The sequence below is a fragment of the Balaenoptera borealis genome, assembly GCF_965194805.1.
Source record: "Balaenoptera borealis genome assembly, chromosome: X".
Lineage (NCBI taxonomy): Eukaryota > Metazoa > Chordata > Mammalia > Artiodactyla > Balaenopteridae > Balaenoptera > Balaenoptera borealis.
The window spans coordinates 53,505,283-53,533,101 of NC_138881.1; the positions used below are offsets into that span (position 1 = coordinate 53,505,283).

Below are 27,819 nucleotides of genomic sequence, written 5' to 3' on the forward strand. Positions count from 1 at the left end.
GAACATCATAAGTTCTTTCCTCTGGCTAGCCTTGAGGCTCTGCATTAGCAGGAAGTGAAGGCTATAGCACAGTTATAAACTTCCTGGGTAAGTGTTGAAGACATAGTTCAAAAGGCAACAGAGCCCTGGGAGTTTTAGTGGTTCTAAGTATTTAAGGAGATATCTGTCCAATCAGCAGCTGACCACTAAGCTACCAAGCAGAGACTTCAGTGGCAATCCATGACAAAGAATACAAGAGACTACTTAAAATTATCTCAGAAAAGTTACTGAACAAACAAACAGCAAATAGTACAATAAGCAGTGCCCAAAAAAAGCCCTGGAGAGAGAAAGGGAGAGTCAGATTTCTAGATTTGCCACATTATATTATTTAAAAAGTCAAATTTTCAACAAAAATATGAGATATGCAAAGAAACTAGAAAGTAGAGCCCACAAACATATAAAAAAGCAATGAATACAAACCATTCCTGAGGAAGCAGAGATACTGGACTTACTAGACAAAGATTTTAAATCAACTAAATTTGTTAAAAAAGAAATAAACCAAAGGAAAGATTGTCCAAAAATGTAAAAGAATGAGAACAATTCAAGCCAAATAGCAAATATCAATAAAGAGACAGAATTTATAAAACAGGAACCAACTAGAAATACTGGAGTTGAAAAGTACAATAACTGAAAGGATAAAAATCACTAAAAAGAAGAAAAATTCACTAAAACAGATTTAAGCAGGCAGAAGAAGAATCAGTAAACTTGATAACAATTGAAATTAGCCAGTTAGAGAAAAAGAAAGGAAAGTGAATGAAGAAAAATGAGTAGCACCTCAGAGGTTTGTGGGACACCTTCAAGTGTACCAACATACACATAATGGGAGTTGTAGAAGCAGAGGATAGAAAAGGGTAGACAAAATATTTTAAGATATAATGTCAAAAAACTTTCCAATTTGATGGAAAACAGTCTGCAAATACAAGAAGCTCAATGAACTCCAAGTAGGGGAATATTTTTAAAATTCACACCTAGATACAAACTCAAAAGCCAAAGCCAAAGAGAGAATTTTGAAAGCAGCAAGAGAGAAGCAACTCATCATGTACAAGAGATTCTCAATAAGATTAATGGCTGAGACCATAAAATTCCTAGAAGAAAACATACGCAGAACACTCTTTGACATAAATAATTGCAGTATTATTTTAGATCTGTCTCCTAAAGCAAAGAAAGCAAAAATAAACAAATGGGAACTAATTAAACTTAAAGGCTTTTGCACAGCTAAGGAATCCAACAACAAAACAAAAAGACTACCTACTGAATGGGAGAAAATATATGCATAATATGAACGATAAAGTGTTAATACCAAAAATATATATTGATAGCTCATATAACTCAATATCAAGAAAAATAAATAAATAAAAACAAATAACCCTATTAAAACATGGGCAGAAGACCTGAATAGACATCTTTTTCCAAACAGTCACATGAAAAAATGCTCAGCTTCATTAATCATCACAGAAATGCAAATTAAAATCACAATTAGATATCACCACACACCTATCAGAATGGCTATCATCAAAAAGACCACAAGTAGCAAGTGTTGGTGAGGATGTGGAGAAAGGAGAATGCTAGCACACTGTTAGTGGGAATTTAAAGTGGAGCAGCCACTGTGGAAAACAGTATGGAGGTTTCTCAAAAAACTAAAAATAGAACTACCATATGACCCAACAATTCCACTCCTGGATATTTATCTGAAAGAAGGAAAAACACTAATTCAAAAAGATACATGCTTTTATTTCCATTTCTTTAGGAGGTGGGTCAAAAAGGATCTTGCTGTGATTTATGTCATAGAGTGTTCTGCCTATGTTTTCCTCTAAGAGGTTGATGGTGTCTGTCCTTACATTTAGGTCTTTAATCCATTTTGTTTCTATTTTTGTGTATGGTGTTAGGGAGTGTTCTAATTTCATTCTTTTACATGTAGCTGTCCAGTTTTACCAGCACCACTTATTGAAGAGGCTGTCTTTTCTCCACTGTATATTCTTGTCTCCTTTATCAAAGATAAGGTGACCATATGTGCGTGGGTTTATCTCTGGGTTTTCTATCTTGTTCCATTGATCTATATTTCTGTTTCTGTGCCAGTACCATACTCTCTTGATTACTGTAGCTTTGTAGTATAGCCTGAAGTCAGGGAGCCTGATTCCTCCAGCTCCGTTTTTCTTTCCCAAGATTTTTTTGGCTATTCAGGGTCTTGTGTGTTTCCATACAAATTGTGAAATTTTTTGTTCTACTTCTGTGAAAAATGCCAGTGGTCGTTTGAAAGGGATTGCACTAAATCTGTACATTGCTTTGGGTAGTAGAGTCATTTTCACAATGTTGATTCTTCCAATCCAAGAACATGGTATATCTCTCCATCTATTTGTATCGTCTTTAATTTCTTTCATCAGTGTCTTATAGTTTTCTGCATACAGGTCTTTTTGTCTCCTTTGGCAGGTCTATTCCTAGATATTTTATTCTTTTTGTTGCAATGGAAATAAAAACAAAAATAAACAAATGGGACTTAATGAAACTTAAAAGCTTTGGCACAGCAAAGGAAACCATAAACAAGAGGAAAAGACAGCCCTGAGAATGGGAGAAAATATTTGCAAATGAAGCAACTGACAAAGGATTAATCTCCAAAATTTACAAGCAGCTCATGCAGCTCAATATGAAAAAAACAAACAACCCAATCCAAAAATGGGTGGAAGACCTAAATAGACATTTCTCCAAAGAAGATATACAGATTGCTAACAGACACATGAAAGAATGCTCAACATCATTAATCATTAGAGAAATGCAAATCAAAGCTACAATGAGGTATCATCTCACACCGGTCAGAATGGCCATCATCAAAAAATCTACAAACAATAAGTGCAGGAGAGGGTGTGGAGAAAAGGGAACCCTCTTGCACTGTTGGTGGGAATGTAAATTGATACAGCCACTATGGAGAACAGTATGGAGGTTCCTTTAAAATCTAAAAATAGAACTACCATACGACCCAGCAATCCCACTACTGGGCATATACCCTGAGAAAACCATAATTCAAAAAGAGTCACGTACCAAAATGTTCATTGCAGCTCTATTTACAAAGGCCAGGACATGGAAGCAACCTAGGTGTCCATCAACAGATGAATGGATAAAGAAGATGTGGCACATATATACAATGGAATATTACTCAGCCATAAAAACGAACAAAACTGAGTTATTTGTAGTGAGGTGGATGGACGTAGAGACTGTCATACAGAGTGAAGTAAGTCAGAAAGAGAAAAACAGATACCGTATGCTAACACATATATATGGAATCTAAAAAAAAAAAATAGTCATGAAGAACCTAGGGGCAAGACAGGAATAAAGATGCAGACCTACTAGAGAATGGACTTGAAGATGCGGGGAGGGGGAAGGGTAAGCTGTGACAAAGTGATAGAGTGGCATGGACATATAAACACTACCAAACGTAAAATAGATAGCTAATGGGAAGCAGCTGCATAGCACAGGGAGATCAGCTCTGTGCTTTGTGACCACCTAAAGGGGTGGGATAGGGAGGGTGGGAGGGAGGGAAATGCAAGAGGGAAGAGATATGTGGACATATGTTTATGTATAGCTGATTCACTTTGTTATAAAGCAGAAATTAACACACCATTGTAAAGCAATTATACTCCAGTAAATATGTTAAAAAAAAGATACATGCACCCCAATGTTTATTGCAGCATCATTTACAATTGCCAAGGCATGGAAAGAACCTAAATGTCCATCAACAGATAAATGGATTAAATAAGATGTGAGAAGAATGGAATGATATAGAAACAAAGTTTTTATATGCTATTGAAATTAAGGTGGCATGAATTCAACCTAGATTGTAGTAAATTAAGAATTAATGGTAATCCCCATAGTAACCACCAAGAAAATAACGAAAAATATATATGGAAGAAACAACAAAGGAACTACATAGTACACTGTATTATATTTATTTAATACCAAAGACAGAAGTAATGAAGGAATAAAGGAATGAGAAAAGACAAGATATATAGCAAGCTGGCAGACATACACCCTACCTTACCAGCATTTACATTAAATGTAAATAGCTTAACTTCTCAAATTTAGAGACTGGCAGAATGGATAAGAAAACACAATTCAACTACAAGTTATGTATATTTAGGATTCAAAAGACACAAATGGTTTGTAAGTATAAGAATGGAAAAAGTATGCCGTGCAAATAGTAACCAAAATAGAGCTGGAGTAGCTATACTAATATCAAACAAAATAGACTTAAAACCAAAAAGTGTTATTAGAGAAAGAGAATCACATTTTATAATTATAAAAGGATCAATCAATCAAGAAGACGCTACAATTATAAATATATATGCTCTTAACAACAGAGCCCCAAAACACATGAATCAAACAGTGACTGAATTTTGGGGAGAAATAGAGAATTAAACAATAATAGCTTGAGATTTGAATACTACACTTTCAATTATGGATAGAACAATTAGACAGAAGATGAACAAGGACATCAAAAACTGAACAATACTGTTAACCAATGGACCTAACAGAGAGATACAGAACACTCTACAAAACAATGGAATACACTTACTTTTCAAGTACGTATGGAACATTATCCAGAATAGACCATATGTTAGGCCATAAAATAAGTCTCAATAAACTTGAAACAATTGTAATAATGCATCACAATAAAATAAAATTAGAAACAAATAACAGAAGGAAATTAGGGAGATTCAAAAATATGTGGTGATTAAATATCACACTTCTAAATAACCAGTGGGTTAAATAAGAAGTCATTAGGAAATTAGAAAATACTTTCAGATGAATGAAGATAAAAACACAGCATACTAAAACTTATTGGATGCAGTGAAAACAGTACTCAGGGTTCAGATGTAAATACCTACATCAGAGAATAAGAAAGGTTTCTGATTAATAACTTAATCTTCCACCTTAAAAAGAAAATTAAAAATGGAAGAGAAAACTAAACAGAAAACAAAGCAGATGGAAGAAAATAAATATTTAGCAGAGATAAATGAAATAGAAAATAAAAATCAATAGAGAAAATCAACAAAACCAAAATTTGGTGTTGAAAAAGATCAACATAATTGGCAAGCCTTTAGCAAGACCAACCTACAAAAGAAAGAGAGAGAGAGAGAGAAAGAAAGAAAGAAAGAAAGAAAGAAAGAAAGAAAGAAAGAGAAAGAAAGAAAGAAAGAAAGAAAGAAAAGAAAAAAAGAAAAAAAAGCAGGCTCAAATTATTAAAATCTTTGATGAAAATGGGGACATATCTACTAACTTTGCAGAAGTAAACAGAATGACAAGGGAATACTATGAACAACCATATGACAGTGGATTGACTAAGATATAAACAACAAATTCCTAGAAATTCACAATCTACTGAAAGTGACTAAAGAAGAAATAGAAAATCTGAATAGGCAGAACTTTAACAAGTAAAAAGGTTGGATTGCTAATCAAACAACTTCACATAAAGCAAAGGCTAGGCCCAGATGGCTTCTCTGGTGAATTCTATAAAGGTGTTTTTTTGTTTGTTTGTTTTGTTTTTTAATGCCAACTCTTCACTAATTCTTTCAAAAAGTTAAGTGTCATAACACCTTCCAACCCAGTATATGAGACCAGTATTATCATGATACAAAAGCATAGAATGACATCAAAACAAAAGACAACTAAGAACCAATATCCCTTATGAATATAGATGCAAAACTCCATAACAAAATACAAGCAAACCAAATCCAGCAGCATATTAAAAGGATTGTGCACCATGATTAATTTATCCCAGGAATGCAAGATTGGCTCAATATTTGAAAATGAGTCAAGGTAATGCAGTCTCTTAATAGAATAAGGACTAAAAGAAACACAAAATCATCTCAATAGACACAGAAAATGAACTTGACACAATCCAATTACCTTTTCATTATAAAAACACTCAACAAGCTAGGAATAAAAGAAGTGGTCTCAAACCAATAAAGGGCATCTACCAAAATAAAGGCATCTATCATCATAAGGGTGAAAGAAAGAATATTCTCCTGTAAGATCAGAAACAAGTCAATTATTTCCATTCTTTCCATGCTTATTCACCATTGTACTGTAGGTACTAGCCAGGGAAATTATGCCAGAATAAGAAATAAAAGGCATCCAAATTGGAAAGAAAGGAATAAAATTATTCCTATTTTCAGATGACAAAATCATATATAGAAAAGCCTCAAGAATCCACAAAACAATGATTAGAGCTAATAAATGAGTTTAGCAAGATTGCAGGATATAAGATCAATATACAAATATCTGTTGTATTTCTGTACACTAGCAATGAACAATCCAAAATTAAAATTAAGAAAATAATTTTAGAATAAAAGGCACCCAAATTGGAAAGGAAGAAGTAAAATTTTCACTATTTGAAGATAGACGTGATACTATATAAACACAAACCTAAAGACTACCAAAAATCTTTTAAATCTAATAAATGAATTCAGTAAAATAACAGGACACAAAATCAATATACACAAATTTGTGGCATTTCTACATACTAATAATGAACTATCAGAAAGATAAATGAAGAAAATAATCCAATTTATAGTTGTATCAAAAATATAAAATACTTAGGAATAAATTTAACCAAGATGGTGAAAGACCTGTACAGTGAAAACTGTAAGACACTGATGAAAGAAATTGAAGACATAAATAAATGGAGAGATATCCCATTTTTCTGGATTGGAAGAAGTAATATTGTTAAAATGTCTATACTATCCAAAACAATCTACAGATTTGATGCAATCCTTGTCCCAATTCCAATGGCATATTTCACAGAACTAAAACAAATAATTCTAAAATTTGTGTGGAACCACAAAAAATGCAGAATAACCTAAAACAATCTTGAGAAAGAAGAACAAAGCTAGAGGCATCACAGTCCCTGATTTCAAACTATACTGCAAAGCTGTAGTATTCAAAAGAGTATGTTACTGGCACAAAAACAGACACACAGATCAATGGAACAAAATTGAGAGCCCAGAAATAAACTCACACTTATATGGACAATTAATTTATGACAAAGGAGCAAAGATGTGAATAAAGATCTCTTGGGTTTTGGAGATTTGGAAGTGATGACTCCAGTTTACAAAGTTATGTTGTGCTAAATAGGGAGAGACAGCCAGTGAAAACTACCTTTTTTAGTAGGTTGGTAGTGGCCATAGGAGAGAGGTGGTGTGGCGGATGAAGAAAACGTTTTTTAAAATAACATACATATGTATGTTATTTACATACATATGTATATTAGGCTTACATAATACATATATTATACATACATACATACACACACACGTACATACATACATTTTAGGCTTATGTAGAGGATAATGGGTGAAGCAGGGAGTTGGAGTAGTTGAGGTAAAGAGCTGAGGTAGAAGGTTTTCTGTGGAGAGAAGAAAGACACATCTTATTCTGAGCCAAGAGAGAATGGGCAGGGAAATATCAAGGCAGAGAGGGTGGTTGATAGAATTCACATCTGAGGGCGGGGGTCTGGATCTTCTCAAAGAAGGAGAAGGTGACCTCATCTTCTGGGAGCAGGGCTGGGGACATGAAATAAGGCAGAAAGTATTCTGAATAGCTGTTATAAGGAATGGAACATAGATGAGCAAGTTGATTGGCAAACAGCATGGGAACAGGCAGTGGATGTCACAGAGCATGAAACTAAAGTGGGACCAATGCATCTCTGTGCTTTTTCCAGAATTAAGGAACAGCACAGAGGGTGAGGGGATGGATGAGGAGCTGAGAGCTATGTAGGACAGAGATGAAACAAGTGACCAGACTCATGGGACTAGGTTGAGGTGCAAAAGAGGCAGGTAGAGGAAGCCAAGAGAAAGTCGCTTGGCTTAGAGAGCAGGGAAGGATGTAATTTCTCTGAGCCTCAATTTCCTTATCTGTCAGAGAGCTCAATTGTGAGCACTGCCTAACAGCTCTGTGGCCTGTGAACATGGACTAGATAAGGAATAGACAGGCTGATTGGTTGTGAGCAAGATCCTGCCCAGATGGACTAGAAACAAACTCAGAAAGGTGAGAATGTTCAACTTGTCCCTTTATGAAGTACACATTCTTGGACTTTCTGGCCATGTCTTGCTCTCTCTGCTTGACCAGATTATCGACTCTCAGAGAACTGGGCCAGTGTCCATATAATTCTCTCAGAATGAGACTGCCATTATTCCCAACTAAACTAACAGACCAAAACCTACAACACACACATCCTCATTACAATTCAACTTTGGGAAACAAATCCTTGCAGGCAAAACAGGAGTCTCAAACCAACATCAGTCTCCTAACCCAAGTGGAAGGAGACAGTTTGTTCACTTTTGTTATACAGAGTTGGTCTCAGAGGATAATAATTTTCAGGTGGCTCTGAGGATAATCTCCTAAAGGCAGTTAGTACTCAACATGTTTTGGGCAATAGAAACCTTATTGAAATAAGTATCTTCCCTTCCAAGGAGATTTCTTGAAAGGTAACAAGACTCATTTGGACATATCACTGCTGGGCTGATCATTTAAATCCCAGCCTACAATCTTTTTTTTTTTTAAGATTTATTTATTTATTTATATTTATTTTTGGCTGCGTTGGGTCTTTGTTGCTGTGCGCGGGTTTTCTCTAGTTGTGGCAAGTGGGGGCTACTCTTCATTGCGGTGTGTGGGCTTCTCATCGCCGCGGCTTCTCTTGTTGCAGAGCATGGGCTCTAGGCGTGCGGGCTTCAGTAGTTGTGGCTTGCGGGCTCTAGAGCACAGGCTCAGTAGTTGTGGTGCACGGGCTTAGTTGCTCTGTGCATGTGGGATCTTCCTGGACCAGGGCTTGAACCCGTGTTCCCTGCACTGGCAGGCGGATTCTTAACCACGGCACCACCAGGGAAGTCACCCAGCCTACAATCTTTATGTAAACAGTTTGTAGTATTCCCAAATAATTCTTTAATAAATAATCTGACCTTGATTAAGCATAGTCAATCTTCATCGAGACTTCAACCAGAACTTGCATTTGGCTTTAGGAATAAAGAGGGGGCGGGATTTAAAGAAACTATGCAGAGATCTGGGCTTTAGTTCATAAAACAAAACCAAACATAATCAACCAACAAAATAACAATAAAAAACACACCAAAGCACAACAAAAACAAACAAACAAAAAGTATCCCAAAGGGTGCCCAGGAGCTGGTATAGGTTCCACCATGAGAGGCAATCAGACATAGTAGAAAGAGCATGAAATCTGAGTACAAATATCGCCTTGAACTTCCAAGCTGTGAGCCCCTGGACAAGTAGGTTTCCCTTCCTGACTCTTAGTTTCCTCTTCTGTAAAATAAGGGTATCTCATGAGATATTTGTGGGATTCAATGAGAAAACATGTGTCAACTTCTTGTGCATTGTATCTGGCAAATAAATGTACCTAGTAAATGTCACTTTTCCCTTTACCATCTTCATCTACTTAACCTACAACATGACAGGCATTGTCTCCACCCCTATTGTCCCCAGTCCAGAATTTTTTTGTGTGATTGAACAACCCAGGACCCCCTTCCCTCCCTGCCCCAACCTCTCTTCTCTGGAATACAGGCATATACTGATGTATCTCTGGAACAAGGTAGTCCATTGAAATGCTCACCAGGAAAGAGAATTGCTCACCTTTGACCACAAACTTCACAGTGTCACTGTGCTGCTCAGAGCCTAACCGGCCCTTGGCAGTACAGAAATAGGAGCCTGAGTCTGTCACCACTGCAGGCTTGAAGAGTAAGGTACTCAAGACTCCTACTTTGATGGGTTCTTGGTTGTTAGTCTGTTCCTTGTACCAAACATAACTGATGGGAGGAGAACCCCGAGCCTGGCATTGAAGGCTAATCCTCATTCCCTGGGGTACCATGAAGCCATAGTCACTGCCAGTCGTCACTGTGGGCTTGGAAACAGAAACTGCAAAGGGAAGACAAGAGAGGAGGCTCTGGGAAGTTACAAAGGTATGGGAACACAAGTCTGAGTCATCCCTGCTGAGTCTAGGGGTATGAATATATCTGCAAAGGGAACTAAAAGGAACTCCTGACATGGGGAGGAAAAAGGGAATAGGACAACTTAAAGAAAAAGAGCTTCCTTTTGGAAGATTAGGTACCATTTTGTATTACCTGAGGATTTGGGTTATCTGGAGTTAAAACAATCAACTGACTAAAAACAACAACAACAACAAACGGGCTTTGCTGTTGTTTTGCTCAAGTAGAGTTTTTGGATTATCTGCAGTTTGGGATTACCAGGGGTCAGATCTCTGTAAAATTGTCAAGCCAGTTAAGCTTATCTTGACTAATCCATGCATCCCTTTTCCCAGAGCTTCTCTGCCAGCATCTATCCACTCTCCAATATCCTGATCAGATATACTCATTTTTATGGATTTTAAGACTCAGAGTCCAAGGAAGCAATCAAGCTATCGATGCAGGAATTTCTGGGACACTTGAAGGGGTAGAGATTTGAAGGCCAGAAAGCCTTCCCAACATTTATTAAATTCTGCCATGAGAGTGATAACACTGAGGATACTCTGCCTGTCCACTTCCTGTGATTAGCACATATAACTGAAGAGAGATGATGTAAAGGTAAACAAAGGTCTATGGGTTTCTCAGGGTTTTCTAGGATTACAGTCCTCTATCAGGTTTTTGCTCACCAGTACTTTCCTAACACCCACAGTGACTCACGTTTCTGGACACGGAGTTCAATGATCTTATTTCTCACGACTTGGTTGCCATCAGGGGTCTGCCAAGTGACTTCACACGTGTAGTGGCTCCGGTCATCCATCTCCAGGGTATTCAGTTGGAGGGACACATCTCCTGGAACCTTGTGGTTTACATGCAGGCGGCCCCGGTACTTTGCTTGCTGGATATGGTCTCCAGAAGAGTCACGTAAAAAGATGGTGACTGGGCCCGAGCCACGTTCTACCAGCCACTTTACCAAGACTTGTGTATAGCCTTGCAGAGGACCATAGGTGCAGGGAATATTTACATCCCCTTTCCAAGGCCCTGTCACACTCTCAGGCACTTTCAGGATGGGATGGCCTGAAGAGGGGGAACAGAAGAAGGAAGCAGACACAGATGGCACACCCACCTGGGTGCTAAGATGGCAGTGGCAGAGAGGCTTTTGAGAAACACAGCCTTAACTCATACTTTCAGATTCCCCATGCCCTTTTGTTCTCTGCCAGCCCTCCCATCAATCAGAACCAGTCCTTAGAAGGAAAGTCCTTAAGGTTGTTTAGCTCTTGTGAGTTTCAAGTCCTTTTCCTGTCACTGCCTTGCTGTGAGGTGACCCTGGGTAAGTCACCTTTCACCATGGAGGACCCATTTTCTTTGTGTATAATGTAGAGAATCTGAATGGAATGATCTCTAACGATTCTACAAACTCTAACATTCTGTAAATCCATGAAAGAAACGTCTTTCAACATTTTCCAAAAGAAGTGTGGGAGCAAATGCTGAGCAGTTGGGTCTGAGCTATTTTACTGTATGTAATTATGTACCTGGAGAAATGTGGTGGCTTCAAGGCTCAGAAAGAAAGGGCTATCTGCACTGCTAATTCCCCATTGCTCCCTCAGAAAGGCGCAGATTTGGTCCTTAGACTAAAACTCTTTTCTGGAAGGGAGGAAAGAGGCAGACAAAGGACAATTTTGAGGGTGGAAACTTGTGTGAGATGCATTCCTGTTTAACAAAATCTTTAGTTATTGTTGTGTTAAACCTGTAATTTGTAAGCTTGACTTTTTTCTTCTGATTTCTATCCTTTCTTTGTTTATTTCCCTTTTGGTTTCTCTGAGTTCTCAGCAAAGGTACATTGGAAATTTTCATCCTGAGGAGGAATGGAGATGAGAAGGTCTGGAGGGGAAAAAGTTCTGAGTATAGTCCTAGAGCTGGCTGTGGTAGGAATGATGGTTGGACCAAAGGATGGTTGCTTCTTGGCTTGCTGGGTAAGGAAACTAAGGGGGGAAATTTGTGGGTGTTGAGAGAGCTACCACCTTCCATCAGCAATTTCCATCCATAAGCTAATATCTTGAGGATTTTGTGTTTTATTTAACTGGGGTCAGGAGTGAGAGATTGTATTTAGATATGTCTTTATATCCCTCTTAGGAGAGGTTGTTTCAAAGTGCAAGCTATTGCTGAATAAAAGCTTTTTATATAGCCCAGGATTCCCAGGCTTCAGTCAAGCAGATGGAAGTTGGGGTGGGGGCTAGCTCCCAGAATGTATTGCCAAGTACCAGGGCTTCTATCAATGGGGTTACTAAAGTTTAACCTTTGGTCTGTGCCCTCACCCGGGACTCTAGTACATAACCAGCATATTTTGGCCAAGATAAAAGCCTTGAATAAAAAATAATAAATAAACATGGATCCATGTTGCTAGGTCCACCACATTCTCTCTGGAGAGTTTCAGACTGGGCAGAGAGAAAAACTCAGATCCACAAATGGGAGCACAATACAGGCAGATTTTGGTTTGCCCTAAAAATGAATTTTGTAATTAATCAGAGCTGTCCATGATGGACTAAGCTGTCTAGGGCAAATTCTGAGCTTTGTTTAGGTCTTGGACAGCATTATTCTTTAAGGTCTCTTCCAATCTTAGATGGTTCAGTGCTAATAGACTTAATGAAAGCAGAAATTAAATAATTACATGTTCTAACTGGTGGCGAGCTTTCACCAGGTAGTGGGTTTCACTGTGCTATTGACAGTTCCTGCCTCCATATGCATGCAGATACAGCCTATCATCGTCATGAGCACACATGCCCATATATATTTTTGCTCACCTGCAAGCACAAGCATACCAGCCTTAAGCCCCTTGAAAACCATTTGACCCTTTCAGTTTAATCTTTCTCCAGCCCTCCCAAATATCCTTCTCCAACTCTGAAAAGTATTCTTATACTTCCCTTCCTTCCAGGGCAACAAAACAGCATTCTGCTGTGAGGACAGCTGGAGCAGCCAAAAATGCCTGCCTGTGAATAGATATGTTTTCCCTTTGACATAGGGGGAGCTGCAAGGTCTGTCTTGCATTACTCTCTCTGGCAACTTGCTGGAGATTCTCACGTAGCTCAATCTGGTCTGTCAAAAACATGGGCAGTCAGTCCCAATTTCCCAGTCTCACTTCTAGAAGTAGGTCAGGCTTCACTTCTCCATCCCAGAATAGGAGAGTGGGGCATAATTAGTAACAAGACATCCAAGAATGGCATATTTTCCCCCTTTTACTCTTTTTCTTCCCTTCTCTTTTATTCCTTTCACCCATTCTTCCATCTTGCTCTTGTTACTTCTCCTTTTTCTTCTTGTTCTTCTCTCCTCTTACTTTTCCTGTTTCATCAGTAGCATGAAGAGACAGTGTATGGTAGGCACAGGGTATCACAAGAAAGAGGACAATGTACCATTCCTCATGTACCCTGACCTCCAAAATGAAGGTAACTTCAATAGCATAGGTTTATACCTTCCAACTCTTCCTCTGGTGCACAAAGAGCCTAGAGAAACACTGAGTAGGAGCACTGCACCTAGTGAGATCAGGAGGACAGTGAAGGACTGCATGATGTAGTGAGAAGAGTAACACCAATCTAAGTTTAAGGTCTGCCTTACCATATATCTCTCTGTGTGACCTTGGGTAAATTGCTAAGCCTGACTGAGTTTTAGGTCATTATCAGCAAAATAGAGGTAATAGTAAACCTTCCATGGAGTGTTATTATGATGATAAAATGAGCTCATAAGTGTGAAAGCACCTAGCATAGTGGCTGGCATTCAGTAGGTGTGGGATAAATGCTAGTCCTGTCCCATGCCTCAAGAGAAACTTCACATATTTGTATTGATTCTTCTTATCCTAGAAATCCTCAATATGTCTTCCCCAGGGTGGACAGATTCATTAGATTGGATCATTGTCTGCTTTAATAATGACCTGAAGGAGAAGTTAATACATGAGAAAGTAAGGAGTTTGCCTTTCCATTCTGCTGGGACCTACCAAGTTATGGGCAGGTAATAGGTCATCCCTGAGTTGTAAGGAAACCCAAGAGGACACTTTAGCGACAGGACTGGCTTGGCAGCCAATGTGAAATGTTGGCCAAATTAAACAATACTCCTGACTTTCCTGGAAGATTGGGTAGAGGAAAATCTATTTCAGGAAAGTCCCAAGACTTAGGGGGATGCTCTGCCCATTATGGATCTATGCAGACCACCAAATTGTGAGGTACTTGGTACAACAGGGTTTGAAGTATCAGGCAGGAGAGAATTTGGAGACTTCCAGTATGGCATAGCTCGAAGGGCTTTTAGAAACCACTTAGTCACATTCCCTCATGGTACATGTGGACAAGCTGAGGCCCAGAGAGAGAAAGATGCTTACTCAAAGTCACACAGAGAGCAGGAGCAGAGCTGGGCCTGGAGGCCTAGAATGAAGTCTTTCAGCTCCTACACTGCCTTTTTACTTTTTAAACTGATTAATCCACCAGCCACAACAGAAACCAGCAACCCCTTATCTGGGCCTATTTGACATGGTTTAATGGGTGTTATCCTAGGGCTGGATAATATCCTCCTGACTGCCTGAAAAATAATTCCCCCATCTGCCAGCTGTTTTCTGAGAAACCGTTCCCAGAACTTCAGAGCTTAGCTCTCCTCCCTCATGGAAGGATTGAATTTCCTGAAAATATTGCATCCCCTCAGAAGAAAGAAAAGGGCTGAGCATTGACTCAAAGGGCTTTGTTGAAAAAAGTTTTGACTTGAGAAAGAAGGCATATTACTGAGGCCCACTCTGGTCCTGGGACCTGGACTTTGAAAAGCAAAGGTCTGTGGTCTGTGTGATGATACTAAATCAAGGAAAGGCCTAGTTTTGGGGGTGTGGGCCCTTTTATGAGATACATTATGGGTCCCATCTTGAATTTTCCTTCTCCCATCATCAAACAAAGATGTTGAGATCTTCCAGTGACCCCGCACCTCTGTGTTTGGCTTCTCTCCCCCTCTTGGGATGCTTCCTAGAAAGAGGATTAGCTTAGATAATAAGTATTTATAAAATATTTATAGTTTTTATAAAATGCAAATATTAGGACTTATTTTTATTGTGATTATTTCAACATATGTCTTAGATCTAGAGGCTTTTTAGAAGTGAAGCCACAGTCCTACAGAGCTGTCCAGCTGACAGGATCTTCTGAGGTCAGCCAAGTTGATCTAACTATATAGATGGGTTGGGGACACTGAGATGAAGGGAGATGGAAAGTGTTATTGGCCGTTCAGTTTGTCCACAGTCTCAGGTCTGTGGTGTAAGACACTCCACGCAAATGGAAGACCTGCTTCCAGATCTAAAGGACCCTCACAGGCTGTGGAGGGAACAATACACATGCACTCACACACACACACACACACACACACACACACACACACACATGATTTAAATTTAACATTTACAAAATGTTCCTCTGAGCTCCAGTCCTGCCTCTTTAATTCCCAGCTCAAATCAACAGATTTGGAGAAGGTAGAGTGGTGCACTCTAAAACATGTTAGATAGTGAAAATATTGTAGTTGTAGAAAGAACAGTAATTTTTAGGAGCATTAACTCTGCTGCTAATGCTCTGTGCCCTGGAGCAAATTATTTTCCTTCTTGGGTGACTTAATTCAGTGTCTCTTCTAACTTTGAGGTTCTAGAATTTAATGGGTCACAGAGCCCCAGGACAAGGTGGTTTAATCTGAGTCGGTTATGGAAAGCTGTGTTCTTTCTAACCACACAAAGGGCACCAAGTTAACACTCATCTAGTCTCTCCCTCTAAGGATATGGAATAAACAGGGGTGCATCAAAGAATCTTTTACCCTATCCTGGATTTCACTTAGCTATTTTCAGGCTCAGTTTCCTAAAAAGGTTATTTCAATTTTCAGGGGTATAAATGAGGCTGGAGTAAAACCCCACAAAATAATGCTACTATGGGATAGTCAATCCTCTTTTGGGTATGTGTCCAGCATTAAGCTCCCACAAATAGCCCAGACAAACTGGACTATGTCCACAGGGAAGTGAGATACCCCAGGAGGTGGTAAGAAACCAAGTCCTGTGAAGAACAGTTGAAGGAGTTAAGGCTGATTAGCTTGGGGAAGAGATGAATCAAAGGGACATGGTTTCTGTCCTCAGGACTCTAAAGAGCTGTCACAGCATAGAGAGAGAAGATATATTATCTGTGTCTCCAAGAAACAGGGCTGGGGTTTTTGGATGGAAGCCACAGGGAAGTTGATTTAGTTCAACACAAGGAAGACCTTTCTAACAGTTGGAGCTGCCTTTTTAGATGGTCTGGACAAGTAGTGAATTCTCAGTCACTGCAAGAATGTGAACAAATATTCTGAACACCTGTTCATAACAGTGAAAGGTGGATCTAGGTTACTTCTAAGGTCCCATCTAGCTCCTGACAACATTACTTCTTTTGGGGGCTGTATAACTTAACAAGGATCAAAACCTGGGAGTATAGGGGTAAAGGTATAGTGGTAGAATTTCAGGTGAAGGGCAACAGGTGGGGGAGGGATTTGGGTGGCATTGGGCACATTTTTAATGCCCCTGAGATAAGACAAGTACTAGAAAATAATGTGGATGTTTTCCAAGAGAGGATCCTTTCCAATTTCTACCCAAAATTATCTCTTGGCTTCTTCAATAGACTTCAACCTCCTCCCTCCCTTCTGCCCAAAGCTGAGAGAGTCTGGAGCATTGGCTGAGAACACTCACCTAGTCAGCAGGAGTAGGCTTTCCTCAGTAGGCGTTCAATCCCGCCTCTCCCCACCCACTCAGCTTTTTGCCTGTGCCAGCAGTAGCAGCCAGGCCCCCTTTTGCTACCTTACCGTAGGTGACCACCAGTAGGTGGCTCAAGAGCAGTAGGCCCAGTAAGAGCCCCATCACAGCCAGAACCACTTCTGTCCTTTCTTCCAGCCTCCTGCTGTCAAAAAGACGTGAACTCCTGATGGCTTCCAGTGTCTGTGCCTGCTCACTTCCTTTTCTTCCCTATATCTCTCACTCGGACTCCCAGTCCCATCTCACATTCCCCTTCCTTCCCTATTTCAGCACAAGTCACGTGAGCACACCCTTCCCTCCCCTGCCTGGGGTTGGAAGTTTAAGTGTGAGTGAAGCAATTCCTCCCCCTGCTAGACTATTGACTTGACTTTCCCTGGAGCCAATAGGGGTTTCTGGTCTTTGATCTCCCAAGCTGTGTTTGCTTGTGTTTCCTCAACAAGACGAGATTGAGGAATGACCTTTTGGATGAGTATGCTCCCTCCAATATGGGAGTGTTTTCCTTTGTGGTGGGCCCAAGCAGAAAAGATCAACTTTGCTGGCCTATGCAATATTCAGCAGTCATTCAGTTAACCCTCTCTGTTCAGACTATGCAAATAAAGAGTGTTGGAGGTGGGTGCCTATGGGCCTCAGAACACAGAGATTAAGTTTATGAAAGACATTTTTATACATCAATGCTTAAATAATTTGTAAGCCCATGAGTAAGATGGTTATGAGGGAATATACCCCCATATCTCATAGGGAAAGCTCTTTGAATTACTTTCTCCAATAGCTCTGCCTCTTTGGTGGTAAGGGTACACATTAGTTCCCATTACTGCTCACAAGGAATCTATTATATATTTGTTTTGTGGGAAAGTTAAGTCTAGCATCCAATGTACTTGCCAATTGACCTGAGAGTGGTATGCTCTATTAGGTTGATGTTTTCAGTAGCTTTCAATTGGTACGTACCCCTGATCTGTGAGAGAGTGATATTAAGCCTTATGGGAAGCTTAATTACTTCTTTTCACGGGCCCCAGAGTGACTGTAAATCCACCAGAAGTCTACCTCTAGGTTTGGCACTGCCAACAATCCACTAATATTTGAAAATATAAAAACTTCCAAAAGAAAAATACATCCAACAAATTCATACTGAAGTGTGAGTAACATCTGAATTTAGCTTTCTTTTTGATTAGAGGGATAGAGAGGCCTTGGTTGGGGAGGCATGAGCTTTAAAGAGAGGCGGAGTGGGACTCCAAAGAGAGACATTATCTCCTCCACATGCTTGTCAAAGCATGTTTACATACAGATGATTTGGGGCTGTGCAAGGGCTAAGAGGAGACTTCAGAATTTCAGGCCCTGCCATTATCACAAGGAATTCTGTCAAGCCCCTCTGCCTCCCAGATTCAATCCCACTTGTCTGGTTGTCCCTTGATTATTGGTTACCTCATTCAGTCTACCTCACTGGAACTTCTAGTCATTCGTTCCCATAGGGTCCTCACTCAGGGAACTCTGAACTTTGGAGAACCTTCCTTTTGTATTTTCCAACCAACACCCTACCACACTACCATCATTCACATACAAACACACACTCACACACACACACACACACACACACTTCTTCACCTATACAGTCTTTCCCGACGAAGAGCTGGAAGCCCATGCCCCCTTGGACTGGTGTCAATTTCTTTCTGGCCTGGTGATTGTATGTTTGAACTGCCTCTTGCCTCTTGTTAGGATCTCCTGGATCTGAAGATAAAGAAATATCCTTGAGAGCATGCACAGCATTTCTCTAGGGAAGACTTCCAGTCCTGCAGTGGGTTCAGTAACTGTTGAGCAAGAAGAACATTGAAGGTGAAGTTAGTAAGCCCAGAGACAGGTCGGGCTCTGCATCTATTTCATTCTGAGACTTTAGACAAGTTAAATCTCTCTGCGCCTCAGCTTCCCCAATTGTAACATAAGCACTGTTAGCCTTGATATTTGTATCTTTTCTGATCTTTAAAAATCAAACTATAATATACATACAATAACAAGTATAACAATGACAGCTACTATTTCTTAATCATTTGCTCTTCCAGGCACTGTACTAAGCACTTAGTGCAGATTATTTCATTTGACATTTACAATCACTCAGGTAGGTATTGATATTATTGTGTTATTGTATTTACTCTTGTGTCTCTTTTGTCACTCTATTCCCTCTTATGCTGTTATTCTTTTTCTTTGTAGAACTCACTTGGCATGTTGCATATTTACTGGCTTATTTGTTTGTTGTCTGTCTTCCACTCTAGAATGTAAACACTATGAAGGCATGTTCACTGCTATACCCCCAGTGCCTAGAACAGTGACTAACATAAAATAGATACTCAGTAAATGTTTTTTGATGAAGGAATTGCATAAATCACCATTTTACAAATGAGACTGAGGCCCAGAATAGTGAAATCACTTACCTGTATAGAGCTACCTAGACAAGATCCAAATTGTTAAGCACAGTGTGCATGTACACCTTGGGTTTGGCTGAGCTGGAAGGAAGCAGTGGTGCAAAAAGAAAATCCACACAAATCCTGCTCAAGAACATGCATACACACAAACCCATAAACCCACAAATATCATATATAAACATAGATGCATAGGTACATATGGACACATAGTTATACATATGTGTATATAATGACCATAGGCATAAAATATTAGCACATTGACACACAACACATGAAATATACATGCAGAGATACACAGCACACAGACACACAAAAGAGTCATACAGACATGCAAATATACACAGACATGCACTTGGACACAAAAACAAGGATTGAAACACAGATCCATTTATCCAAGCAGAACACAAGCAGACAGTACATGCATATAAGCATGTAAACACACAGATACACACATATAAACATTAACCCAAAGAAACATTTAAAAAGAGGGAGATGTATTTAAAAGTAAACTAACAATAACAGGCCTCACATACTAAGGGATAAAGGAATGACAGAAACTTATTTGTACAATGGGAATACAGAGGTGGTAACAAATCCCATGGACTTCATTGGTCTAAGAAAACTTCTGAGAGGAGCTGGAATGTGGGCTGGGACCTGAGATTTGGTTAACACTGTCTAGGCAAAGAGAATGGGGAAAGAATTCCAGATAAGATAGGTAATGAACAAATGCATATTATTTACCTTCAATGTTCCTGACACTGTTCTAGGTACTGGGGATACAGTACTGAACTAAACAGACATGGAGCTTATTTTTCTAGTGGAAAGTATCTATTAAACAAACAACCAAACAAATAAATATGGAAATGAAACGTTATATTATATATGATATGGCTCAGCCACGAAGTCTCAGCATCATAAACACTGAATCTTACTCTTACCAATAAAATTATCTATGAATGTATTGAGATAATGGGAAGACAAGAAATATGCATGAGTTTATGTGTGCAGGACTGGGGTGAATGGATACAGGGGAACAAATGAGAGCTAGATTCTCATCTTCTATAGAAGATAGAAGAAGGAGTAGCAATATAAGCGTGTTATTTAGAGTTATGGAGTCAAAGCTCCCCAAAATCAGTTAAAAGCGTTGATAATGTTTGTCTCTGAGGAGGGAAAAATGTTTTAACAAGCATCATAGAACTATTTGATTGTTTTGATTACATGCATGTTTAAGTAGAACATACGTGTGTTGTATATACTGCATCAGGCGGTGATGAGTACCATGAAGTTAAAATGAAGCAGTGCTGTGGGACAGTGAGTATGGTAGGAAGAATACTGGACCCCGCAAAATTTCTATTTGCTAATTCCCAAATTTTGTAACTATGTTAGTTTACATGGCAAAGGAGGATTAAATTTGCAGATGGAATTAAGGTTGCTAGTTAACTGACTTTAACATAGAGATTATTTTGGATTATCCAGGTGATGTCAGTGTAATCACAAGGGTCCTTAAAAGTGGAAGAGAGGGAGGCAGAAGAGTCAGAGTTACAGGAAAATGTTACTATGAAAAAAAGGTGCAGATAGGTGCAACATTGCTGGCTTTGAAGATGGAGGAGGAGAGCCATGAGCCAATGAATGTGGGTGGTCTCTAGAAGCTGAGAAGGACAAAGAAATGGATTATTCCCTTTCAAAGCCTCCAAAAAGGAAGGCAGCTCTGCTCACATCTTGATTTTAGTTCAGGAATATCCCTGGCAGACTTCTGACCTCTAGAACTGTGAGATAGTAAATTTGTGGTGTTTTAAGCTACTAAAATCATGATAATTTGTTATGGCAGTGATAGAAAATTAAACAGAGAGTAATAAGGTGGCATGTACTCTTGGAGGAAGTAACATTTGAATAGAGACTTGAATGAAGTGAAAGAGCAGGTTTGGCCGATATCTGGGAAAGATAATTCCAGGAAAGGAGGACTGCAAGTGGAAAGATCCTGAGGAGGGAGCATACCTGGCATTTTCAAGTATGTGTGGTTGGAGTACAGTGAGTGAAGGGGAGAATTGTTAGAGGATGTAATGGGAAAGGGGATGGTTGAGGGGGAGTATATCATGCAGGGTTTTGAGGGTCATTTAAAGAATTTTAGCTTTTACTCTGAGATAAGGAATGATTGGTGGGATCTGAACATGGGAATGATGTGATCTGTATTGTGTTTTAAAATCATTTCCCTGACTTCTCTATGGTAGACCCTAGAGGGGCAAGGGTAGAAGCAGGGAGACCAATCTGGATGCTTTTGCCACAAATGAGTAAATGTACAATGGTGGCACTTTAATCAGAGTAGAAAGAGTAGATGCCAGAGACTGAGGAAAGAAAAGTGGCTAGGACTTGACAATGTGTCAGAGTGAATCATGGCTAAGTGTAAGGTGCAGATATTGCTCATGTGGTAGATCTGGATGACCTGGGCAACAATAAGGCCACAAATAAAACTCAACAAATTCTGGACGGGGAATTGTGGTTTTTATGAGAAAACAGTTTGGAACCAGCTTTATGGGAATAGAAGTGATGGGACTTCTGCACTGAGATGTCCTCGTAGGGAGAATATGATAGGACTGGAAGTCAGAAGAGAGGTCATGGCTAGAGGGAGATCTTTGAAAATCATTTAGAAAGAGATGATGGTGAAGCCACGGGAGCTTGCCATACCTCTGAGGAGAGTAGAGAAAAGGAGCAGAGAGTCAAGGATGGAGAACCAAGAGTTCCTAGAGGACACCCAACTCCCTCCTTTGCCACTAATTCCAGACCCATACTTAGAATCATTAAAGGTCAGAGCCTAGAGAACCCTTTGAGGTCACCATGGATCGTACATTGCCTCAATTGTACAGGTGGGAAAAACTGAAGCCTAGAGAGAGAATGGAATTTGTTCAAGTCTACACAGTGAAGGTCAGTGTTAGAGGAAGGACTGGAACTCAGACTACTTTTATTTATTTATTTACTTATTTTTTCCACATCTTTATTGGAGTATATTTGCTTAACAATGGTGTCTTAGTCTCTGCTGTATAACAAAGTGAATCACTATACATATACATTTATCCCCATTTCTCCTCCCTCTTGCATCTCCCTCCCACCCTCCATATCCCACCCCTCTAGGTGGACACAAAGCACAGAGCTGATCTACCTGTGCTATGCGGCTGCTTCCCACTAGCTATCTATTTTACATTTGGTAGTGTATATATATCCATGCCACTCTCTCACTTCTTCCCAGCTTACCCTTCTCCCTCCCCATATCCTCAAGTCCATTCTCTACATCTGTGTCTTTATTCCTGTCCTGACGCTAGGTTCTTCAGAACCTTTTTTTTTTAAAATGCCATATATATGTGTTAGCATACAGTAATTGTTTTTCTCTTTCTGACTTACTTCACTCTGTATGACAGTTTCTAGGTCCATCCACCTCACTGCAAATAACTCAATTTCGTTTCTTTTATGGCTAATATTCCATTGTATATATGTACCACATCTTCTTTATCCATTCATCTGTTAATGGACACTTAGGTTGCTTCCATGTCCTGGTTATTGTAAATTGTACTGCAATGAATATTGTGGTACATGACTCTTTTTGAATTATGGTTTTCTCAGGATATATGCCCAGTAGTGGGATTGCTGGGTCATATGGCAGTTCTATTTTTAGTTCTTTAAGGTACCTCCATACTGTTCTCCAGAGTGGCTGTATCCATTTACATTCTCACGAACAGTGCGAGAGGGTTCCCTTTTCTCCACAACCTCTCCAACATTTATTGTTTGTAGATGTTTTGATGATGGCCATTCTGACCAGTGTGAGGAGATATCTCATTGTAGTTTTGACTTGCATTTCTCTAATGATTAGTGATGTTGAGCATCCTTTCATGTGTTTGTTAGCAATCTGTATATCTCATTTGGAGAAATGTGTATTTAGTTCTTTGGTCCATTTTTGGATTGGGTTGTTTGTTTTTATAATACTGAGCTTCATAAGCTGCTTGTATACTGTGGAGATTAATCCTTTGCCAGTTGTTTCATTTGCAAATATTTTCTTCCATTCTGAGTGTTGTCTTTGCATCTTGTTTATGGTTTCCTTTAATGTGCAAAAGCTTTTAAGTTTCATTAGGTCCCATTTGTTTATTTTTGTTTTTATTTCCATTTCTCTAGGAGGTGGGTCAAAAAGGATCTTGCTGTGATTTATGTCATTGAGTGTTCTGCCTATGTTTTCCTCTAAGAGTTTTATAGTGCCTGGCCTTACATTTAGGTCTTTAATCCATTTTGAGTTTATTTCTTTGTATTGTGTCAGGGAGTGTTCTAATTTCATTCTTTTACATGTAGCTGTCTAGTTTTCCCAGCACGACTTATTGAAGAGGCTGTCTTTTCTCCATTGTATATTCTTACCTCCTTTATCAAAGATAAGGTGACCATATGTGCGTGGGTATATCTCTGGGCTTTCTATCCAGTTCCATTGATCTATATTTCTGTTTTTGTGCCTATACTATACTGTCTTGATTACTGTAGCTTTGTTGTATAGTCTGAAGTCAGGGAGCCTGATTCCTCCAGCTCCATTTCTCTTTCTCAAGATTGCTTTGGCTATTCGGGGTCATTTGTGTTTCCATACAAAGTGTGAAATGTTTTGTTCTAGTTCTGTGAAAAATGCCATTGGTAGTTTGATAGGGATTGCATTGAATCTGTAGATTGCTTTGGGTAGTATAGTCATTTTCAAAATATTGATTCTCCCTATCTAAGAACATCGTATATCTCTCCATCTGTTTGTATCATCTTTCATTACTTTCATCAGTGTCTTATAGTTTTCTGCATACAGGTCTTTTGTCTCCCTAGGTAGGTTTACTTGTAGGTATTTTATTCTTTTTGTTGCAATGGTAAATGGGAGTGTTTATTTAATTTCTCTTTCAGATTTTTCATCATTAGTGTATAGGAATGCAAGAGATTTCTGTGCATTAATTTTGTATCCTGCTACTTTACCAAATTTATTGATTAGCTCTAGTAGTTTTCTGGTAGCATCCTTAGGATTCTCTATGTATAGTATCATGTCATCTGCAAACAGTGACAGTTTTAATTCTTCTTTTCTGATTTGGATTCATTTATTTCTTTTTCTTCTCTGACTGCTGTAGCTATAACTTCCAAAACTATGTTGAATAATAGTGGTGAGAGTGGGCAACCTTGCCTTGTTCCTGATCTTAGTGGAAATGGTTTCAGTTTTTCACCTTTGAGAACAATGCTGGCTGTGGGTTTGTCATATATGGCCTTTATTATGTTGAGGTAAGTTCCCTGTATGCCTACTTTCTGGAGGGTTTTTATCATAAATGGGTGTTGAATTTTGTCAAAAGCTTTTTCTGCATCTATTGAGATGATCATATATATTTGTTTGACAATACAAGAAATTAGGAGTTTTATTGGGAATATGTGTGATGTACAGTGGAAGCACAAGAGACCAAGACGAAACCTGTAAGTCAGGAAGATGAAACCCAATTTTATCTAAGGGAACCAGTCCTAAGCTTTCAAATTAGTAAATTTCCAGGCCCACAAGGCTTTTCCATTTCTTCCAGAATCCCCATCCCAGTCTGGACTGGCAGGTCTCCTCTACACCCTAGAATATGCACTGTGTACCATAGCCTGGCAGGCTATGCAGTGCTTCTCATCTGGGGGCAATTTGCCCTCCAAGGACATTTGGCAGTGTCTGGAGCATTTGTGGTTGTCACAATGTGGGAGGTGGGTAATGAGGAGAGGGCACTGGCATCTAGTGGGTAGAAACCAGGGGTGCTGCTAAACATCCTATAATGCACAGGACAGCACCCACAACAAAAATATTATCTGGTCCAACATGTCAACAATGTCAAGGTTAAGGAACCCTGGACAATAGTGATGTCTTCATATTTTATTCTGAGTGAGATGCAAACACAAGCACCTTCACCATTTCTGCCTTAATTCAGAACCACCTTCCTTCATCCATCCATCATATCTAATTACAATGTGCGACCAACCCTTCCAAAGGATAATCTTGTTGCCTATTCTACCATTTACATTGTCACCTTGGCCTTTGGGGCTTGATGTTGGGTACCATTTTCTAAGACAGGACCCTGGCTATTTCCAGTTCAACCCCCAAATCCTCTAAACTTGGGGCTGCACTCCTGAAACATGTTCCCACTGGGCCCATCCCATTTCCACAAATATGCCTCCCGACTACCTCTGCTCCCAAACTTGGTCTCCTGCCTCCACCCTATATTCAGCTAGAAGTGTGGACACATCATTAAAACTACCACTCTCCAAGTCTCTCACCAGAATCCCTCCCTCCCAAAGGTCACATCCTTCAGCACTACATCTCACTTGGGCACAAACACAGGTGGTCCTAACACACAGAAAAAGGTTGGGTGAATGGGTGTCACCCACATTTGCCAGCACGTGGCTGGCTCAGGGTATTAACCCAAGGATATGCCTGCACCCAAAAGTTTTGAGTCATTTCCAGTGTCTTACTTTCATTTTTATTTTTTCTCATTGTATAGCACAGGGAACTATATTCAATATCTTGAAATAAAACATAATGGAGGGGCTTCCCTGGTGGCGCAGTGGTTGAGAATCTGCCTGCTAATGCAGGGGACACGGGTTCGAGCCCTGGTCTGGGAGGATCCCACATGCCGCGGAGCGACTGGGCCCGTGAGCCACAACTACTGAGCCTGCGCGTCTGGAGCCTGTGCTCCGCAACAAGAGAGGCCACGATAGTGACAGGCCCCCGCACCGCGATGAAGAGTGGCCCCGCTTGCCGCAACTAGAGAAAGCCCTCGCACAGAAACGAAGACCCAACGTAGCAATCAATCAATCAATCAATCAATCAATAAAATAAATCTTTAAAAAAAAAAACAAAACAGAACTTCCATTAATTAAAAAAAAAAAAAAAACACTAAACTTTTCAAAAAAAAAAAAAACATAATGGAAAAGAATATGAAAAAGAATATATATATATGTATAACTGAATCATTTTGCTGTACACCAGAAACTAACACAACATTATAAATCAACTATATTTAAATTAAAATATGTATTATATATACACATATAGTTCACTGATTTTTGACAAAGGGGCAAAAGCAATACAATGGAGCAAAGATAGGCCCCTCAACAAATGCCTCTGAAACAACTAGACATCCACATGCAACAACATAAATCCAGATACAGACTTTATACCCATCACAAAAAAAAAAAAAACCTCAAAATGTATCACAGACCCAAATGTAAAACACAAAACTATAAAACTCCTAGAAGATAACATAGGAGAAAATCTAGATGACCATGGATTTGGCAATGACTTTTTTTCTTTTTTTGGGGGGGGGGTCTAGGAGATTTTTTTTTTTAATTTTTGAATTTTATTTTTTTTTTATACAGCAGTTTCTTATTAGTCATCAATTTTATACACAGCAGTGTATACATGTCAATACCAATCACCCAGTTCACCACACCACCACCCCCACTCCCCTGCCGCTTTCCCCCCTTGGTGTCCAAACGTTTGTTCTCTACATCTGTGTCTCAATTTCTGCCCTGCAAACAGGTTCATCTGTACCATTTTTCTAGATTCCAATTATATGCGTTAATATACGATATTTGTTTTTCTCGTTCTGACTTACTTCACTCTGTATGACAGTCTCTAGGTCCATCCACATTTCAACAAATGACCCAATTTCATTCCTTTTAATGGCTGAGTAATATTCCTTTGCATATATGTACCACATCTTCTTTATCCATTCATCTGTCAATGGACATTTAGGTTGCTTCCATGACCTGCCTATCGTAAATAGTGCTGCAATGAACATTGGGGTCCAGGTGTCTTTTTGAATTATGATTTTCTCTTGGTATATGCCCAGTAGTGGGAATGCTGGATTATATGGTAATCCTATTTTTAGTTTTTTAAGGAACCTCCATACTGTTCTCCATAGTGACTGTATCAATTCACATTCCCACCAACAGTGCAAGAGGGTTCCCGTTTCTCCACACCCTCTCCAGCATCTGTTGTTTGTAGATTTTCTGATGATGCTCATTCTAACTGGTGTGAGGTGATACCACATTGTAGTTTTGATTTGCATTTCTCTAATAATTAGTGATGTTGAACAGCTTTTCATGTGCTTCTTGGCCATCTGTATGTCTTCTTTGGAGAAATGTCTATTTAGGTCTTCTGTCCATTTTTGGATTGGGTTGTTTGTTTTTTTTAATACTGAGCTGCATGAGCTGTTTATATATTTTGGAGATTAATCTTTTGTCCGTTGATTCGTTTGCAAATATTTTCTCCCATTCTGAGGGTTGTCTTCTTGTCTTGTTTAAGGTTTCCTTTGCTGTGCAAAAGCTTTGAAGTTTCAATAGGTCCCATTTGTTTATTTTTGGTTTTATTTCCATTACTCTAGGAGGGGGATCAAAAAAGATCTTGCTGTGATTTATGTCAGTGAGTGTTCTTGTATGTTTTCCTCTAAGAGTTCTATAGTGTTCGGTCTTACGTTTAGGTCTCTGATCCTTCTTGAGTCCATTTTTCTGTATGGTGTTAGGGAGTGTTCTAATGTCATTCTTTCACATGTAGTTGTCCAGTTCTCCGAGCACCACCTATTGAAGAGACTGTCATTTCTCCATTGTATATCCTTGC

General features: G+C 39.3%; 1 protein-coding gene across 2 annotated transcripts in view; it reads right to left on the bottom strand.

Annotated features, from left to right (window-relative positions):
• The window catches only part of VSIG4 (V-set and immunoglobulin domain containing 4), a 58,289-nt gene extending 32,265 nt beyond the window's left edge, over positions 1-26,024 (bottom strand). The window contains exons 1-3 of one of the 2 annotated variants that reach the window (XM_082376684.1): positions 16,824-26,024; positions 10,719-11,075; positions 9,673-9,954 (exon numbers count right to left, since the gene is read on the bottom strand). In XM_082376684.1, the coding sequence (XP_082232810.1) occupies positions 9,673-9,954; positions 10,719-11,075; positions 16,824-16,878 (694 nt within the window). In that variant the 5' untranslated portion in view covers positions 16,879-26,024. The remainder of the gene's footprint in view (positions 1-9,672; positions 9,955-10,718; positions 11,076-16,823) is intronic. The other variant, XM_082376683.1, reaches the window with a different exon arrangement.
• Positions 26,025-27,819: the final 1,795 nt, after the last annotated feature.